Genomic DNA, 19,879 nt, shown 5'->3' with positions numbered 1-19,879 from the left:
CCTGGTGACTCTTCCTCCTTCCCTCCAGCTGGGTTGCAGGCTACGGGCAGCTCCTCCTTCTTACCTGCTGACGTCCAGGGTGTCCAGCCATCAAGGGATTCTCTACAGATTCAGAATCCCTTAACAGATTAAGGTTGACCAATCCTAGATCAGTACACTATTTGTGCTCCTTTTTAGTCTCCTGCAGTCGTGGAGCAGGTGATTCAGTGCCTGGATAGAATGCTCTAAAGGTGTTTTCTTTTTGTTTTGCTTTAATTTGATTGGTTGGGCTATCAGAACTTCTGAGCCTGGCCAAACGAGCAAATTAAACAAGCAAAAAGCTTGTAGTAGATTCTCTCCAGAGGCTGAATCTTTTAATAGCAGGATGCTACAGAGGAGGATCCAGAATGCTGTGCTGCCCCTTGTGCCATTGTATGTATCTTTTGGAAGACAGGGTTTCTGCTAACTAATGACAGAATCTATCTGCTGGGGTGTAAGGCCGCCCATGGAACTGGTGAACTGCCTTCTTGATGGGATAGCAGTTGTACTTTGGCCTTCAACTTTGAAGTAGAGTGTAGGCAAATCAAAAATTAAAAGCAATAACCGGAAAAGAGCTAGCAAAATGCAACATATGCCTATTGGATAGTTTGTCCACGCACAGTGCAGCGCTTGCCCTTTAGTTATGTGGCAGCCACAAGGTCAGAAACATGGATGCTCCACTGCAAGATTGCACCATTGAAGAACAATGTGCAACAGTATGCTTTCTTTGGGCAGAGGGAGTGAAACCTGTGGAAATTCACTGTCAGATATTGACTTAGTATGGACATAGCACCATGAATCAATGAAAGGTTTATGAGTGGGTAAAAAGTTTTAAAACAGGAAGAACGGGTGTAAACCGATGAAGGTCATTCTGGTTGCCCATCAACATCGTGCACACAAGAGCACTCTTAACAGGGCAGATGTCTTGATTAGAGAAGACTAACAGATAACGGTGTCTCAATTGGCTGCAGATTTGGATATCGGCTATGGATCTGCATTTGTCATAATGCACGATGACTTGGGATACAGGAAAGTCTGCACACGATGGGTAACCAAACAACTTACTGAGCTGCACAAGCAACAGCATGTGGAGGTTGCGACCCAGTTCCTGAAACAGTATGAAGATCTGAGTATTCTGGAGAGAATTGACACTGGTGACGAGACATGGGTACATTACTGCGACCCAGAGAACAAAAGACAAAGCATGATGAAGTAAAGGAAGCAGTGCTCACCTGGCTTTGGGAGCAACCAAAAAACTTCTCTGCAGGAATGTAGAAGCTAGTTGAATGATACAAAAAAATGCATCATCTTGCATGGGGACTATGTAGAAAAGTGATATGTTTAATTGCTCACAGTTAATTCTGTTAAAGCCATTAAATGCCAAATGGGATCGGCACATGGGATCTATTCACAGGGCAAAGGTAGGGGAGGGACATTAAGGTGGGCAGACTAGATGGGCCGTGGGCCCTTATCTGCCGTCTATTTCTATGTTTCTATGTTTCTAAATGTGTTTTGCTTTTTCTATTTGATTTACCCTATGCCACACAACTTGACATTTGGAATAGGGCCTAGGTATGGTGGGTCCTGCTAGGAATGCAAATAAGGCTGGTATTGAGACTAATTGTTCTGTTGAAAATCGCTTGTGTTCTGGGTGTTTGGCTCTGGGAGAAGCTGAGCCTTCCTTGTCAGGTACAGTCCTGGCTACATGTGTGTGTGTGTGGGGGTGAAACTATGAGCTGAAATGTAGCCATCTGATCCAGAGAAGGAACCTCCCTTTTACATATGTGTGACCTCCTGTCTGATTAAAGGTTATTTGCGAATAAAATGGAGGGGTGTATGATTTGAACCTCCCTGGTGTGCTTCTGTTTCTTGTACTTTTGTAGGTTTTATTTATTTATTTTGCATAAAACACAGTTGCACCTCGTAACCCTGTTTTTTGCTGAAGTGAGAGAGCTCAATAAGATAGCAGGAACCCCAGTCTAGTTTCTCAGGTTCTGTCCCTTGTCTGAACCATAGACCATAGTGGAGCTCTGTCTCCGGTTGGTTGAAGTTTGGCTATGTGACAGAGAGCCCAGTCTTGCAGGCTTTCTGGATGCGCAAAGTTCTGAATGTGGGAGGAAAACATATCAACTAGTCTGATGGAGCCAGGACAATCATCCAATATGCTGTTTTGACCATGATTTAGTGAGACTACACAGAAGTGCCTGGCAGAATATGACAAGCAGTAAGATGCAGAGTTGTTGACACCAGCCCCAAGGAGGGCAGTGGTTCTGTCATATTTGGTGGCGGAATGAAATCGGAAGCACTGGGTGATGGGTTGGTTGGGTGTGAAGAGCAAAGTGGTCTGATCCCATTGGATTGTGCCCTTCTGGAGCCTCTGAAGAAGGGTGACTTCTTTATTTTATTTTTTTTTTTGGTTTAGTAGTTAGTAGGAAGAGGCTTCCCATTTCTGGGGACATTACTTTGGTCCACATGGTCCAGAGGTGACCCCAAAGTATTCGGCGTGTACTAGTGCTACCCGATTCAGGAAAAAAAAATTCAATTCAATTCAGCCTATTGAATCGATTTTTGATTCGATTCGATTTTCCTGCCCAATTGGGTGTTTAAAAAAAAAAAAAAATTATCCTGGTGGGTTTATTTTATAACCTTCACCCCTTTTATAGCCTCTTCACCCCCTTTGCCTTCTCCTAACCACATTGGCGCAGTGGAGTAAACAAATGAAAAAGACTTTTCCTCTCTCTGTTAAAACCTAGCTCACATTTGCGGTCTAACACCAGCTCTGGCAGGATACACGTTTTAAACCTGATATATTGTAATCACAAAACAGAAAATAAAATGATTTTTTTTCTACCTTTTGTTGGCTGGTCATTATTCAAATCTTGTTGGTCCCAGACTCTGGTTGTCTTCTGATAACTTGCTTGCCAGAGTCTCCTTCTTTCTTCTTTCTCCATGCTAACCATCCATCTGCCATCTCTGTCCTCCCCTTCCGTTTCCCTTCCCTCCCCCGGAGGTCTAGTGTCTTTCCTTTTTTTCGTCTCCATCCACAGATCCACCTTTTCTCAGCTACCCTTTCATCCAGCATCTCTCCCTCCTTTCCTACCACCACAGGGTCCACCATCTCTCCCTTTCTTTTCCCAACTACCCTCCTATCCAGTATCTCTATCCCCCCTCCACATCATCCCTTGTGACCAACTTCTTTCCCTCTCCTCTATTTTTAGACCCATTATTTCTTCCCCCCAAAGTCCAGCATATGCATGTCTCTTTGAACCCCCCCTTCCCTCCCTCCCTCCATGTTTTTCTACACCAGGGCCCATTCCCCTGAAGGTCTATCCTCCCCTTCAAGGCCTACACCCCACCCTGAAGGCCTACTCCCCACCCCTGAAAGCCTACCTGTCCCCTCTGAAGGTCTGCACCCAAGGCCTGCCTGTCCCCTCTGAAAGCCTGCACCCAAGACCTGACTATCCACCTGAAGGCCTGCACCCAAGGCCTGCCTGTCCCCCCCTGAAAGCATGCACCCCACCCTGGAAGGCCTGTACAACCCCCCCCTCCCCCCCCCCCCGAAGGACTACACAACCTCCCCACCCCAGAAGGCCTGTGTGTTCCCCCTGGCCTCCCGGCATCAATTTACCTCATTTCATCAGCCTGCATAAGATCGCTAGTGCTAGCGATCTTTGCAAGCTGCCACCGGGTCTTCCGAGCTGCCTTCTCTCTGCCAATGTCCCGCCCTTCCTCTGACGATATTTTATGAGGGCTTATAATATTTTCCCAGATGGGGAAGGAAAGATTTACTGATGTATGAGGCGAAACACATTACAAGATATGAAGGCTCATTTTCAAAGTATTTAGGCACGCAGGCCCAGGTTCTCTATAAAGCGCCATATAGAGAATCATGCCTCTGGGAAAGGTAGGCGCTATATTTACAAAGCCTATCTTTGTCATGAATCATGCCTACATGGGCGCTTTAAGCTGCCTAATGCCACTTCTGCATTATCCATGCCGACATGTGATGTTAAGCAACCTAAAATGCCTGTGGAAGCACGATTCTAGCGCCTTGAAACTCAGTTAAAAATGTCATTTGAACAGTGGTTGTTTTGGGGTTGTTTTTTTACTGAGCTTGGGCATCTAGCAGCACCTAAAAAACTGCCACCAATTTACATTACATTACATTAGTGATTTCTATTCCGCTTGTGCCTTGCGGTTCTAAGCGGATTACAAGTTAGAGGACTGGACATTTCCAGTAGCATTGCAGTACATGTAATCAAGAGTGTGTCCAGTTACAATTGTTAGTCTGGACTTTTCCAGGAGAAATTGATAGCAGGTAGTAGATAGTGATAGGTTGTTTAGACGAATAGAGATAATACTGTCCGGATTCAGGGTGTTGCTGGTGGTGGTGATGGAGGTGGTCGTGAGAGCATTTTCTAATACTTTTGTGAGGTTATGATGATGGGAAGTGTTTTTTGAAGAGATGAGTTTTGATTTCTTTTCGGAATACTTTAATGTCTATAGATTTGGTCAGTAGATTGGTGATGGTAGTATCGATCTTTGCTGCCTGTGTCGCTAAAAGGCTGTCGTATAGTTTCTTTAGAGAGTCCAAGCCACAAAGTATTGGTAAAGTATTAGCAGTACAGTGTTCCCCCACGAATTCGCAGACTCACTCATTCGCGGTCTGCTCCGACCGCCTCTTCCTGTAGTAAAGTCGGGCTACACCAATCGGGAGCTGCGTGTCAAAGCGGCTCCTGATTGGTGTAGCCTGACTTTACTACAGGAAAAGGCGGATGGAGCGGACCGCGAGTGCGCGAGTGATTTTCTTCACCTGCCGGCACTCCAGCTGCCCTCTCCTGCCTCCCCTACCTTTTGACAGGCAAAAAACCGTATTTGCGGTTTTTTGAAATTCGCAGGGGTTCCTGGAACGGAACCCCCTGCAAATTTTGGGGGAGTACTGTATATCAAATCTTAAACTGTAACTGTAAACTATTCTCTGAACTACAGTGCTTTAGAGTGACATAAAGAGAACAGATCCTGTAGGAGGAAGTAGATGAGCAGTAACACTTTCATCTCATCTCCTTCTAGTTTTAACAGGGAATTGCAGTGGCTCCTCTTCTACAAACATGTGCCGTCCTTGATCCAAGAGGGACCACAGTGAGTACCGAGGGGGCTTGGATGGTTTCTTTTTTGTTTCTTCTTGTTGTTTATGAACATTGGCTGTGTTACTTTGCATTTTATAGTAAAGGATACAAAGGGAAATGGGGAAGAAGTGAAAAATTGGCTACGTACGTAGCTGCACCCAGTCGACCCTTGATAAAAGAAATCTTTATTTAGGAAAAGCCGTCAAGAAAATAATGAGTTTTTAAAATCCTACTCAAAATAGGAAGGTTCAGGTCGAAGGACGCTTGTACAGTGAAGGGCGAAGAAGAAAAAGATGCTTTGTCTGATAAATTCAAGATGGGTCCAAGAGACAGCTGGAAGAACCAGGTGAAAATCACATAATGAGCAAAGAGCACAAGCAGGGTGTGTGTGGAATAACTGTAGAGCAGGGCTGTCCAAGTCCGGTTCTCGAGATCTACTGGCAGGCCAGGTTTTCAGGATATCCACAATGAATATGCATGAGAGAGATTTGCATACCAAGAAGGCAGTGCAGGCAAATCTCTCATGCATATTTATTGTGGATACCCTGAAAACCTGGCCTGCCAGTAGATTTCGCGGACTGGACTTGGGCAGCCCTGCTGTAGAGAATAAATAAACCAGAGAACCAATGCGAAGCATTATGGCCCTCTTTTACGAAGCCATGATAGGCTTTTTTATCGATAGCCATGGTGTTATTAGTTCCAACATTCGTAGGAATTCTATGAGTGTCAGAGCTATTATTGCTGCAGCTGGCAATAAAAAAAAGCCAGCACGACTTTGTAAAAGGAGCACTCTATGGGCTAAAATTTTTTTCTAAATTCTTTATTCATTTATTCATTTTTTCATCTTACAAGTACACAATATTACATCAAATAAAACTTTTATACATCACTTGAATTTCTTTCTATTGTCATCGTAAATACATAAATTTATTCTCTCCCCACCCACCCTTCCCTCAAATATTTCAATCAAAAATATAATATAAATATTGTATTCTTATTTATTGATTAACCTTTAATTAGAACTTTATACCATCCCCCCTCCCCCCTATGTATAAATATACTGTCAATGGAAAATGATGTCTAATGATTACAATAATTTGCCAATGGCCCCCAGATCTTTTTAAAATTATTATAATTCCCTTTCTGCAAAGCAATTATTCTTTCCATTTTGTAAATGTGGCACAACGAATTCCACCAGAATGTATAACTAAGATTATTGTAATTTTTCCAATTACTGGTGATATGTTGTATGGCGACTCCTGTCATAATCAATAAAAGTTTGTTATTGCTTGATGAAATTTGACTTTTTGTTCTCATTGACATACCGAACAGAATAGTATCATATGATAAAGCTACATGGTTTTCTAATAAACAATTTATTTGAGACCAAATTGATTTCCAAAAGGCCATGATACAGGGACAATAAAATATTAAATGATCTAGGGTCCCTGCTTCCAGATTGCAGTGCCAGCCTCTATTAGTCAATAAAATAGTATATTTGTAGTTTGATTGTCTTTGAATCTCTCAAATTAGTGAATAAGATCATTTGGAGAGGAATCAATTTCAAAAGTTTCTTGAAAAAAATGCATTTTTAATGGGGAGAGAGAGGGAAGGAGGGAGAAGGAAGACAATGTAGAGGAACTAGAGATGCCAAGTCCTTGGGAGGGACGGAAAGGAAAAAAGGAAAGGAGCTACCAGACCATGGAGGGGGAGAAAGAGATGCCAGGGCATGGGGGAGGAGGGAAGGAGATAGAGATACCAGACCAGAGTGGGAAGGGAGGAAGGAAAGGATAAGAGAAAGAGAGAGATTCCAAAGCATAGGGGAGGGGGATGCTTTATGAATAATCTTTGGAAGTTGATTCCAAAGTCTAGGTGCCAAAAAAAAAAGAATGCCTCATTTCGAGTTGGTTCCCATCTAGTTCTACCTACTGATGGTAGGACCAACCTATTGTTCTGCAAAGATCTTAATGTCCAGTTTGGAGTATATGGAATAGTCAATGATTGCAGGTAACTCTATAAAATCAGTCAGAATGTTTCTTCCTGAGCAAAACAGGAGCCATCTGAAGAAATGAGATGCTTTCCTCTGAGTACATAAGAACATAAGCATTGCAATTTATCTTTCCTTAGCCCCTCTTCTTTTCAATGTCAGCTGTCTTTTTCTAGTGCCTCGCCGTTCCAGCGCTGAAGAAAAAAAGTCAATAATCTTTTTCTCTGTTTTTTCTCACAAGCCCGTTCTCAGCCTCGGTGTAGGAGGACAACATGCAATCTATCAGTTTTTTTTTTCTTTAGGTTTCGTTCAATTGCGGCAGCACAAATCTCTTTCACATTAATTTTTTCAGCTCTGTCAGTCACTCACCCTCGATGCCTTGCCGTTTCAGCGTTGAAAAAACCGGCAATCTTTATCTTTGATTTCACGAGTCTCAGTTTCGAAAGAGGGTAAAATTTAATCTGCCAGTTCTCTTCCCTCTCTAACTCCTTTCGCTGCCAGTCATTTTCAATATTCAATAGATTTTTCCGTTGACAGATTTTTTCCTCTGTCAGTTATTAGCCCCGATGCTGTGCCACTGAGAGAGAAAAAACCGGCAATCTTATTTCGGCTCTCTCCTCTCGAGTTCTGTCCTGTTTTCAGCTGAGAAAGTCAATATCAATTGTCACAATTTTCATTTAGACTTGTTTTTTACCCGAATTCATCAGTAAGAGGATGAAATTATTTTTAATCATTGCCTATTTGAATAGGAGCGTTTCAATCACACCTCCATCCTGTGTTCGCGTTAAGCCACGCCCCCCATAAATTGCTGATTCTACCGGCTTGACTTTGTGCTGATGTGGAGAGACTGTGAGGGAAGGCTGATAAATAATTGAATTGACAAACGGAAGAAAAAGGAAGTTTCAATGCAGTTTTAAAATTAACACTGTTAAAGCTGTAATTATGACGAGAGTTGTTTAAAGGGAAAAATACTAACCAATGATAAAAAAAAGTAAAAGAGAGATCGACTCCTAATGTGTGGATGTTGTCAATAGAATTCTTAAGTGTGGCGGTTTGAGGCAGCCATTTCCAGTTTAATGAAGAAACGGAACTCTCAGTGATTAACTGAGCTTTTGCCTGAAGCCAGTCTTCTTGATTGTTTTCCCTCAACGTTAGATAGACATTGAGGTAGATAACAGACAAAAAACTGCTGACACTGAAAAAAGGCTGAGGAGAAGATAATTCTTATTGGCTTTTCTCTAGACTGATACAGAGAGGCAGTGAAGACAGGCTGATAAAAAGAAAAAAAAAGGAAAAATTGAATTGGCCAAAGGAGGAAAAAGGAAAGTTTCAATGCTGTTCTAAAACTAGTGCTGTAAAAGCTATAAATGTGTAAAAACTGAAACAAGACAGATTACTGTGAATTGTGACCAAAAGAGACTATACAGTCTCTTAAAAATATAAAGAAAGAAAAAACAAAGAAAAAGAAAATAACAACATGGCAAGTACCAGACAAAGCAAAAATGAGGCTGGCACGTCAGCGAAAAGACAAAAACAAGATCAAATAACACCAAGCAAGATCCCACTTCCTGCTGAAGAACCCGACATATTGAGTAAAGCAGAAGTTATGGAAGAACTAAGACAAATTAAGCAAATGCTTAAAGAAACAGTAACAAATATGTCTGAAATGAAAGAAGAAATATTAAACATTCACAGACAAATGGAAAGTACTAACAAAAGAACAACTGAACTAGAATCAAAAATGGAGGTCATAGAAAGCGAAACTAACAGATGCAAAAATGATAGTCTGGAATTAAACAAATTGAAAGATCAACTGGAAGACTATGAGAATAGAGGAAGAAGGAAAAACATTAAACTTTTTGGAATACAAGAAAACTTAGAGGGAAAAAATACTATTCTTTTTCTAGAAAATCTAATTCCAAAAATAATACAACTGGACTTGAAACAACCTCTAGAAATAGAAAGGGCGCATAGGATCCCAATTAAAAATACAGAAAATAAAGGCAGGCCAAGACCAATAATTTTCAAAATGCTTAGATACCAACAAGCATTGGAAATATTAAATGCTGCAAAGAAAGACAAAAATCTAAATTATAAAGGATCTAGAATATGGTTCCTACCGGACTTTGCCAAAAACACAGCAAATAAAAGAAAGAGACTATTAGACATGAGACCTCAACTAAAAGAAAAAGGTTTTAAATATGGTCTATATTATCCGGCGAAAATGAGAGTGTCATCTGGAGATAAGTCCTTATATTTCGAGGATCCAGAAAAACTGAAAGCTTTTCTTTCTAAACCAGAACCTATGATATTTTAATATAAAATTTTAAGATGGGTTTTGATGACTTTATGAAATAATTATAAAAGTATGAAATATTGAAATATCTGAAGAAAAAAAAAAAAATGATACAAAGAAAATACAATAAAAATTTATAAGAAAGAAAGAGCAAGACATAGGAAAAACATTAATAACATACTAAATATATGTTTAAGATGAAATTTTAAGATGTAAATAATAATACCAAAGAAATATAAAATAAAAACTGTTAAATGGATAAAGATACATTAATGAAATGATATGAAAATATGACTAAGATATTAATGGTTAATATAAATAGATAGAAGGGGAATTTGATTGAATATTAAATGCCTAGAGGGGAGGAGAATGTTTGGATTACAGTTCCAATGTGTATCCTTAAGCAGCCATTGTATTGGGTGGGAAAGGGAGGGAAAAAGAGAATATTTACTAAAATGATTAAGGAAAAAATAAACAAGGGATTAGATATTTTAGGGGTAAATATGTGTGTCGTGAAAAACATTTTTTGGATTCTAAAAATAAAAGAAAATGAGAGAAAGATTATAATGAGAAATATTAAAATGTATAATGTCTTTTAAAATATACTCTATTAATGTCAATGGCCTGAATCACGTAATTAAAAGGAAAAAAGTATTAACATTTCTAAAAAAGCAAAATGCGGATATTTACTGTCTACAGGAGACCCATCTTAGTATAAAGGAATCACAAAAACTATCGGGAGGGTGGGTAAAAGAATGTTTTTTTGCTCCAGCAGAGGGTAAAAAAGCAGGGGTAGCAATTCTTATAAATAAAAAATGTATGGCCAAGATTAAGGTAAAAAATTCAGATCCACATGGAAGATGGATACATATTGATATAGGTATGGGAAATGATACCCTGACGTTGTTCAATATATATGCCCCTAATTCGAATCAATCAGAATTTTTTAAAAAATTACAGAATATGTTGTTACCACTGGCTGCTTCTAATTTAGTGGTGGCTGGAGATTTTAATGCTGTAATGGATCCATTATTGGATAAAAAACCAGGTAAAAGTATAAAATCTTTAGGTTTAGATAATTTGGTTCAATCATGTGATTTGAAAGATATTTGGCGTATTCTTCATTTTAATGTTCAGGAATTTTCATTTTGTTCACAGGTTCATAAATCATTTTCAAGAATAGATTATATTTTTGTTTCAACAAATAAAGTGCAACAGGTGATTAAAGCTTCCATAGATCCTATTATTATTTCGGATCATGCGGGAGTATGGATAGAATTACAATTAGATCAATTAGAGAATGGTAGACCTCTTTGGAGATTTGATAATGCATTGCTTGTGGATGACAAATTTTTGGAAAATTTTAAAACACAAATTAACGATTTCTTTCAAATAAATTTAGTGGAGGATACATCTATAGAGAACATATGGGATGCATTTAAAGCAACTATGAGGGGTAATATTATATCATATTCAGCTTTTATTAGGAAACAGATTAAAATACAATATATAGAATTAGAAAAAGAAATAAAAATATTAGAAGCTAAATTGGTAAGTAAATGGGAATATGAAGTTTTGCAAGCTCTTTTAAAAGCAAAAGGTAAATATAATGAATTAACTTCAAAAATGATAAGAAGAGATTTGTTTTCCAAACAAACAGTATATTATGGAAATTCTAATAAGGCGGGGAGATTATTGGCAAATTATCTTAAAGCAAAAAAAAGAAGAACTAATATTAATGGAATAAAAGACGATAATGGGATAATAACAAATCAAACAAATATAATATTAAAACAATTTTTAAAATTTTATAAGGACCTGTATTCTTCCGAGCCTTATTTGGAGAGACAAAAAGATGGAAAAAATTTTTTAGATTTAATTAATGGACCTAAGGTTCCTGATCATATAAAACGGAGTTTAGATGAACCTATATCATTAAAAGAATTAGAAACAGCATTGAGATCTCTTAGAGTTGGATCCGCTCCAGGTGGTGATGGTTATACAGTAGAATTTTATAAAACATTTCAAAATATCCTTTCCCCACATTTACTAAATTTATATCAGACACAACTTATAAAAGGTGATATTAAAGGTACTATGGCTGAATCAATAATAATTGTTTTGCCTAAGCCAAATAAAGATCCTACTTTGGTTTCAAACTACAGGCCTATATCTTTGATAAATGTTGATAATAAACTTTTGGCGAAAATTTTGGCTTTGAGATTAGCCAAAGCTCTCCCACATATTATAGACATGCATCAAACGGGTTTCGTTGCTAAAAGACATTCTTCTAATAACTCTAGACTATTATTTCACATGCTAAACTTATCAAAAAAAATTGATGAACCGGCTTTTACAGTTTCATTAGATGCTGAAAAAGCATTTGATAGGGTAGAATGGAATTTTATGTATCAGGCTTTAGAATGGTTTGGTATAGGTTCCGGATTTATACAAATGGTAAAAACATTGTATAGCTTCCCGATTGCAAGACTAAATATTAATAATAAGATATCTGATGGTTTTCAATTGCAGAGGGGAGTTAGACAAGGCTGTCCTTTATCTCCTTTGTTATTTGATGTTGTATTAGAACCCTTATTGTTAGCAATACAGCAAACGAGGGAGATACAAGGTATTCCATATTCAGATATGGAATATAAAATTTCGGCTTATGCTGATGATATTTTGCTTTATTTGAAAAATCCAGAATCTACCTTATCTTCTTTATTGAAATTAATTGATAAGTTTGGTAAATTCTCAGGTTATAAAATTAATTGGAATAAATCTGAAATTATACCCTTGAATGTTCATTGTGTAAAAGGATTATTTGATACTTTTCCATTCATATGGAAAGAAGAAGGATTTAAATATCTTGGCATTCAAGTTAAAAATACAATTGAAGATACTGTAAAAGAGAATGAAAAATATGTATTAAAAAAAGTTACGGAGTTATGTGAACAATGGAACCCATTACATATTTCTTGGTGGGGAAGAGTTCAAACTATTAAAATGATGATATTACCTGTAGTTTGCTACCAAATGAGTATGATATCTATATATTTTCAGGGGTCCTTTTATAAAAAGCTTAATAGCATTTTAACAAAATTTCTTTGGCTTGGTAAAACACCTAGAATAGCTTTAGTAACTTTGCAAAAATCAATTAAGGAGGGAGGGGTAAATTTTCCAAATTTCTATAGGTACCATCAAGCCTATATTCTACGTCAGGGTATGTATTGGATCCTCCCAGAACTTATGGATAATGCACCGGATTGGTTATATTTGGAATGGCGCCTTATGTTTCCCCTAAATTTAGTTCATCTGCCAAGTATTAACATACCTAGAAGATACAGAGAAAATAAAATATTAATGGATACTTGGAAAACGCTGAGATTTATTGATAAATTAACACCTATCCCAATAAACAAATCAACTAATCAATCTATATGGATAAACTCCAAGATCAAAATTGGCGGAACTCAAATCCTTTGGAAGAACTGGATTATTGCAGGCATTAGATCTCTAGACGATGTTATTTCAGAAGGTAAACTGCTGGATTTTTCACAATTGCAACATAGATTTGGTCTTAATAAAACACAAAGTTTTAAATGGTTGCAATTGAAGCAGGCCATTCAGGTTGGGTTCCCTGAATGGAAAACATTAAATAATCAATATAGTTTAAAGTTCTTATGTTTTCAAGCAGACTTCCTAGGACATCAAGCCGCATTGTGGTATAAATTAATATCTGGATATTTGAATAAAAAACCAAAAAATGGTCTAAGAGACATTTGGAGCATTGAGATTGGACATCAGATTAATGCATCTCAATGGCCACTAATTTGGTCTTGGAGAATGGGATGTACAGTGTCAGCATCTATGAGACAAACTTGGTTCTTTTTATTACATAGAGCTTTTTGGACCCCTACACGTTTGCAAAAATTAGACATTTCTAAGTCCAATAAATGCTGGCACTGTAATCTAGAACCAGGGACATTAGATCATTTATTGTATCATTGTCCCTATATTAAAACTTTTTGGAATTCAATTTGGCCACAAATTAATAAATTGATGGAAAATCATATTGCAATATCATATGACACAATATTATTTGGAATGATGATGAGGAAAAAAAGTCAAATTTCACCAGAAAATAACAAGCTTTTATTAATTATGACAGGGGTTGCCATTCAACATATAACTAATAACTGGAAGAATTACAACAACCTAAATTATACATTTTGGTGGAATACAATATGTCATATATTCAAAATGGAAAGAACAATAGCAATACAAAGGGGGACATATACTAAATTTATAAAAATATGGGGGCCATTGACAAAATACTGTAATGAATAAATAGTAGGATTTTTCTTCTTCTTTTCTTCTTTTAGGGATCTTTTTTATGACACACATAGAGGGGGGGTAAAGAAAATAATTTCTACATAATATGCTATAATATATTATACAATATGCAATGTATGAATGAAAAGTAATAGAAGGGTGGGGGGAGGGAGAGGGGATAAAATTTATTTAGAATATATTGTATTAGATATAAAAATGTTATTGAATATTCATCAATTGTATTCTAACATGTTGTACATTTTCTATAAAATTTGAAAATTAAAAATATTATATATTAAAGTAATAAAAGGGTGGGGGGAGGGTGAGGGGGAAAATCAAATTCAGATATATAATGTATTAGATATAAAAGTGATACTATGTATTTATCAATTGTATTTTAATATTTTGTACACTTTATGTAAAATTTGAAAATAAAAAATAATGGAAAAAAAAAAAAAGAACATAAGCATTGCCATACCGGGACAGTTTGAAGGGCCATCAAGCCCAGTATCCTGTTTTCACCAGTGGCCAATCCAGATCCAGATGGCAAGATCCCCAAAAAGTAGAACAGATTTTATGCTGCTTATCCCTGAAATAAGTTGTGAGCTTTCCATCTTAATAATAGCTTATGAACTTTTATGAGCTTGTCCATACTTTTTTTTTTTTTTTTTAACCCTGTTGTACAAACTCCTAAAGCTGAGGATTCATTCCAGAGAGGAGAAGGGCTGGCAGACTGTGTTTTAAGGCCTCTGCTAATATTGGAACCGAATTGAACTTACATGAGTGGAGGAGATTTCCTGCTGGATCACAAATATGTACATGAGCCTTTCTAATATTGTTAGGGTTCATTAGATGTATTTTGTAGCCAGTCTAAAGTCTAGAGTCCATGTTTTGTTTTTGTCCCAATGAGCTGTTCTGCTCAGGCCTCATTCCCTTTTGATGTATACAACCCCAGATCTTGCTTGCAGTTATTTCCCACATCTGGGAACAAGTGCCAAGAACTGTGCATTTGTAGTCTGTCCTGCGTGAGCAGACAGAAGCACACAGCTCTTGAGAGCTTCCTTCCTGTAGCAGTAACTTCTTTTTCAGTGACGTTGGTGACTTAGCCAGTTCCTGAGATTCATCTTGTTTTGTCCTCGTTAGCTTTTTCTGCCTCTTCTTGTATTCTTCTGTTTGGTGTTGAAATAATGACGTTATTTGCTATGGGATTTTTTCAGACCTGACCATGCACAAAAAAATTTACATATTGCATTTGTACATTTCAAAAAGGTTAGAGAGTGAACATCTACAGCGTGAGGGAAGAGCTTATATCAAGATCTGTCAGCCCATTTCTCCCTAGGCACACTACCATAAACAGTATGGCTCTGAACATTTTCCCTCTGAAATCAAACACCCATCCTATATTTCAGAAGCACCTCTTACAGAATCTGGTTTTAGGATAATCGGTATGGATATCCTGAAACTAGACTGTCTAAGGGATTCTCTAGGACTGACTTGAGAAACCCCATGCACTGCTGACTAAGTCACACACAGGTTAGAGTTGTGGAAAACAGTGCTGCAGGATGTGTAATTCATAGCAGTGGGCTGTTGGTAGTGGAGGAATGAAGGAGTGCAAGGAGAAACTCCCTGGGCCAGGTTAGCCCTACCACTGAGAAAGTTGTTTTCTATTTTTCAGGCCTTACTGATTTATGCAAATGAGGCCCTAGGTGGGTTGCAATAAAAGCTTACATAATGAATTCTCAGAAAACATACATACAAACATAACAATAAAAGCAGTTTCATATTTAACTCCACATTTCATCCCTTTTTCTTAATGTCAATATTCAACCATAATACTCTGCCACAAATGAATTTTAAGTAATCGCCTAAAATGAGCCCTACATCCCTTCCCATCTCCCACGGCCTGCCTCTGTTCCCAGGCCTCCGATGCTGGATATATAGCCTTCGTGTTTCTGTCTCTCTAATGCTAAATATGTATCTTTACCATCAGGTGTGGGCTAGTGGCTCTCTGGATGGCCGGGCCTCTCCTGCAATTCAAGGCCAGCATTTCGATAGAGGAAATTGTCCAAGTGGCTCTAGAGAGAGGTTACACAGCTCAGGGAGAAATGTTCTCAGGTCAGTGTGTGTTACACAAGCATTCCCTGTTTTTGCTGCAGTATGGAGACAAAAGCATGTGCTGATTCTATGGCCCGCTAAGAGCAGCCCCAGCCTGTTCTAGAAATCAAGAACCAGTAGGAATTCACATCTAATGGTCCAAAGTTAGATTTTTATACAAAATTTTAATATTATGTGTATATTTTCCCTTTCCAAGATTGTATGCCCACTGTGTGTGTGTGTGACTCCAGGAGAAAAATCACTTATCTTCTTGCACGTTTAATGTCAATTTAAAAAAAAAGGAATGTGATATGCAAGGTCATGCTCCTTAGAAGCATGTTTCTTTCCAGCATGCTGTGCCTCCAGACTGGTTTTGATAGTAGGCATTATATGATGGCAGATGCTGGTTATCAGTGCAAATCTCACAACTAGGTATCTGTCTATATCTAGGGTGGCATAATATGTGTGTGGTGGTGGTGGGCAGCATGACTACAGAAAACTCATTGCAGCTGGTGCCTGTATAAGACCTCATGCTAGGGCTAATAAGTTTTTTATTTTATAGACTCACTACCCTGGAGGGGGAAGGGAAGGGAAGCTGTTGAACTCCTATGGGGGGGGGGGGAGAGTGAGGATCAAACCTGAGGGAGGAGGAGTGATGATGGATGTCTTAGTGAAAGGGAGATGCTGGAGCCTCTGGGGGAGGGGGGGAAGAAGGGAGGGTTATGGAGAAGATAAAGGTTCAGATACCTTTAAACCAGCCCTGCTGGTTTTAACCCTGACTTCGTGTTTCAGCTACGCACATGGCCTGTCTCGCAGAAGAAGTTTTTTGCTGCAGGGCAGAACTGTTGGAAGGAATGGATGGGAAAAATCAATGGAAACTCCTTCACCACCTTACAGCTGGACACCCTGCTCTAGTACCGTATCCTTTTACACCACAGAACCTGTGAGCTCAAACTATCTTGTTTGCAGAGGTTATTGTAGTCCTACTCTTCACACAGGAGTTCATTCCCTCTGCCTGGTTGTTACAGATTTGACATGCTATTTAAACAGATGAAGCTAGTTAGTATGTCCCTTTGTGGTAGCACCACTGGGATCTCTAGATCTATTTGTACCTGCCACTGTGACTAATAACATAGGGCCCCTTTTACAAAGCCACAGTAGCGATCCCCACCTGACAAATGTGACGCAGCTCTTTCAATGTCTAAGGGTTACATTACATTTGCCACACTGGTACTCATTACTGCAGCTTTTTAAGAGGAGTTCATAGCAGACACTGAGACAAAGCAAAAAGCCCATTAAATAGGTACAAACTTTCAGGGTCCAAGATTGAGAGGCTAAATCAAGTCTATAGCACAGTTGATGACTAAAAAAGTTTGAATAGGGTTTGATTATGCTGTGTATGCATATTCAATACTGAAATGAGGGGGAAGGGAACCCAAAAAAATTAGAAATGAAATTTCTCAGGAAGAAGCCTAAGCTTCATTATTGTTTTGGCTTTACAAAAATACATTTTGAGAGCTGAAAGACCGGAAGGATTATGCATAGCCTTCATTCCTCTATAAATACTGTAATTTATATGTAATAAATGTAATCATACACTTACACTATGCCTTACTGGGATGTTTTTTCATAATATTGTCACAAGGTGGCAGTCTTTCACCAAGTCTTGGTTTGATGGTTGTCTCTTGGGTGAGACAGAGGCAATGGCAAACAGCTCACCCAATGCAGCTGTTCCAACACTGTTCATTTTATAAAAGTGCAGGGTTCAATTTTGCTTTTTTTAAATCACATCTTCTAAGTCTCTTCCTTTTTTTGTCTACCATTGTTTCTAGTGCAATAGGTGTGTCATTCTGGATGAGCAGGCAATAGCCCAGTGCTTGCGAGCCGTGCAGAAGGAATCCACTTCAGCTTTTGAATCCCTCCTCCTTCACCAGAGGGCTCTGCTGCCCCCCTCAGTTTGTCTCAAAGCAGGCAATAGCCCCGTAGAGGAAGACACATGAAGGAGGGGTACGGGGGAATCTCCCTGACCAACAACTCCGTTCTGCTCTAAAATCAGCATAAACAGGCTAAACATTGTCATCAAACAATCAAATCAGAAACATTTATGTGGTACAATTATAACCCCCAAAGTGTTATGGCAGTAGTATAGGCTGTAGACGTTGAAGGCCTGACTGGCATGTTCAGATCCAAACAGTCTGACAAAGATCGTAGGCAGGTACAAGACACAAAAGATAGGGTGGGACTCCAGAATGACTACTAGAAAAGATATTAGCAAGGTAAGAACCTAATCCTTTTTTTTTCTTATGTTTTCACACTTTTAAAAGCTCTCTATTAATGAACGGAAGGGTGTGCAGTGCATTCACAATGCCTTTTTCCATCTCCAACAAATTGACTGGGCTGAAATTTTAGCTGTGTGTGTTATTTGTATTGTATGCTAGTTAGTTAGAAAACTAACTAACTATCCCATTGTCCCCAAAGAGCTCAGAATGGGTTACAGATTAAACATACATATTACAGTGGTGCCTCACACAACGAACTTAATCCGTTCCAGGAGCAAGTTTGTTATGTGAAACGTTCGTTGTGTGAAACGCGTTTTCCCATAACAATACATGTTAAAAAAAATAATTCGTTCTGTAGCATAAAATATGCTAAGATGACATAAAAAAAGATAAATTTTTGGTTATTATTTTTATTTAGATACATCTAAAAACATAATTGTTTTTTAAAACAACACACATTTTTTAAATTTAAAGACAGACTAAGTAGAGTCTAATTTTACAGTGAGAGGGCAGAGTCTCAGTGGCAAAAACTGGGACTTAACTGTTCATTTTTTTTTTTTTTCTACCGTGTTTCCCCGATGATAAGGCAGGGCCATCAAATAAGACAGCCCCCCTTTTTAGAAAAAAATGTAAAATAAGGCACCCCCCCGCAAATAAGCCACCCACCGATACCTGCGCTTACCCGAATCGGGTGGTACGGTGGGTGACTCCGTGTAGTCCCTGGCACCCCCGACACGATCGGGGCAAGAGGGAGCTCAAGCCCTCTTGCCCCCCCCGACTCCCCGACACGATCGGGGCAAGAGGGAGCTCAAGCCCTCTTGCCCCCCCCGACTCCCCGACACGATCGGGGCAAGAGGGAGCTCAAGCCCTCTTGCCCCCCCGACTCCCCGACACGATCGGGGCAAGAGGGAGCTCAAGCCCTCTTGCCCCCCCGCCCCCCCGACACGATCGGGGCAAAAGGGAGCTCAAGCCCTCTTGCCCCCCCGACTCCCCGACACGATCGGGGCAAAAGGGAGCCCAAGCCCTCTTGCCCCGCCGATTCCCCAACTCCCCGACAATATCGGGCCAGGAGGGAGCCCAAGTCCTCCTGGCCACGGCGACCCCCTAACCCCACCCTGCACTACATTACGGGCAGGAGGGATCCCAGGCCCTCCTGCCCTCGACGCAAACCCCCCCTCCCCCCAACGACCGCCCCCCCCCCAAGAACCTCCGACCGACCCCCAGCCGACCCGCGACCCCCCTGGCCGACCCCCACGACACCCCCAACCCCCTTCCCCGTACCTTTCTGTAGTTGGCCGGACAGACGGGAGCCAAACCCGCCTGTCCGGCAGGCAGCCATCGACGGAATGAGGCCGGATTGGCCCATCCGTCCCAAAGCTCCGCCTACTGGTGGGGCCTAAGGCGCCTGGGCCAATCAGAATAGGCCCGGGAGCTTTAGGTCCCTCCTGGGGGCAGGGCCTGAGGCACATGGTCGGGTTGGGCCCATGTGCCTCAGGCCCCGCCCCCAGGAGGGACCTAAGGCTCCCGGGCCTATTCTGATTGGCCCAGGCACCTTAGGCCCCACCAGTAGGCGGAGCTTTGGGACGGATGGGCCAATCCGGCCTCATTCCGTCGATGGCTGCCTGCCGGACAGGCGGGTTTGGCTCCCGTCTGTCCGGCCAACTACAGAAAGGTACGGGGAAGGGGGTTGGGGGTGTCGTGGGGGTCGGCCAGGGGGGTCGCGGGTCGGCTGGGGGGGCGGTCG

At 39.9% G+C, this 19,879-nt stretch overlaps 1 protein-coding gene across 2 annotated transcripts in view; it reads left to right on the top strand.

Moving 5' to 3' along the window:
• The window catches only part of C8H19orf54 (chromosome 8 C19orf54 homolog), a 52,358-nt gene that overhangs the window by 5,242 nt on the left and 27,237 nt on the right, over positions 1 to 19,879 (top strand). For both annotated transcript variants that reach the window (XR_004540379.1, XM_033955319.1), the window contains exons 3-5: positions 5,089 to 5,157; positions 15,753 to 15,877; positions 16,649 to 16,775. Coding sequence is in view for 1 of the 2 variants with exons in the window: in XM_033955319.1 (XP_033811210.1) it covers positions 5,089 to 5,157; positions 15,753 to 15,877; positions 16,649 to 16,775 (321 nt within the window). In the remaining variant the exon portion in view is untranslated. The remainder of the gene's footprint in view (positions 1 to 5,088; positions 5,158 to 15,752; positions 15,878 to 16,648; positions 16,776 to 19,879) is intronic.

Source organism: Geotrypetes seraphini, chromosome 8, assembly GCF_902459505.1.
Source record: "Geotrypetes seraphini chromosome 8, aGeoSer1.1, whole genome shotgun sequence".
Lineage (NCBI taxonomy): Eukaryota > Metazoa > Chordata > Amphibia > Gymnophiona > Dermophiidae > Geotrypetes > Geotrypetes seraphini.
The sequence above is the reverse complement of the archived record's forward strand: the minus strand, read 5'-3'. Positions and strand labels throughout refer to the sequence as shown.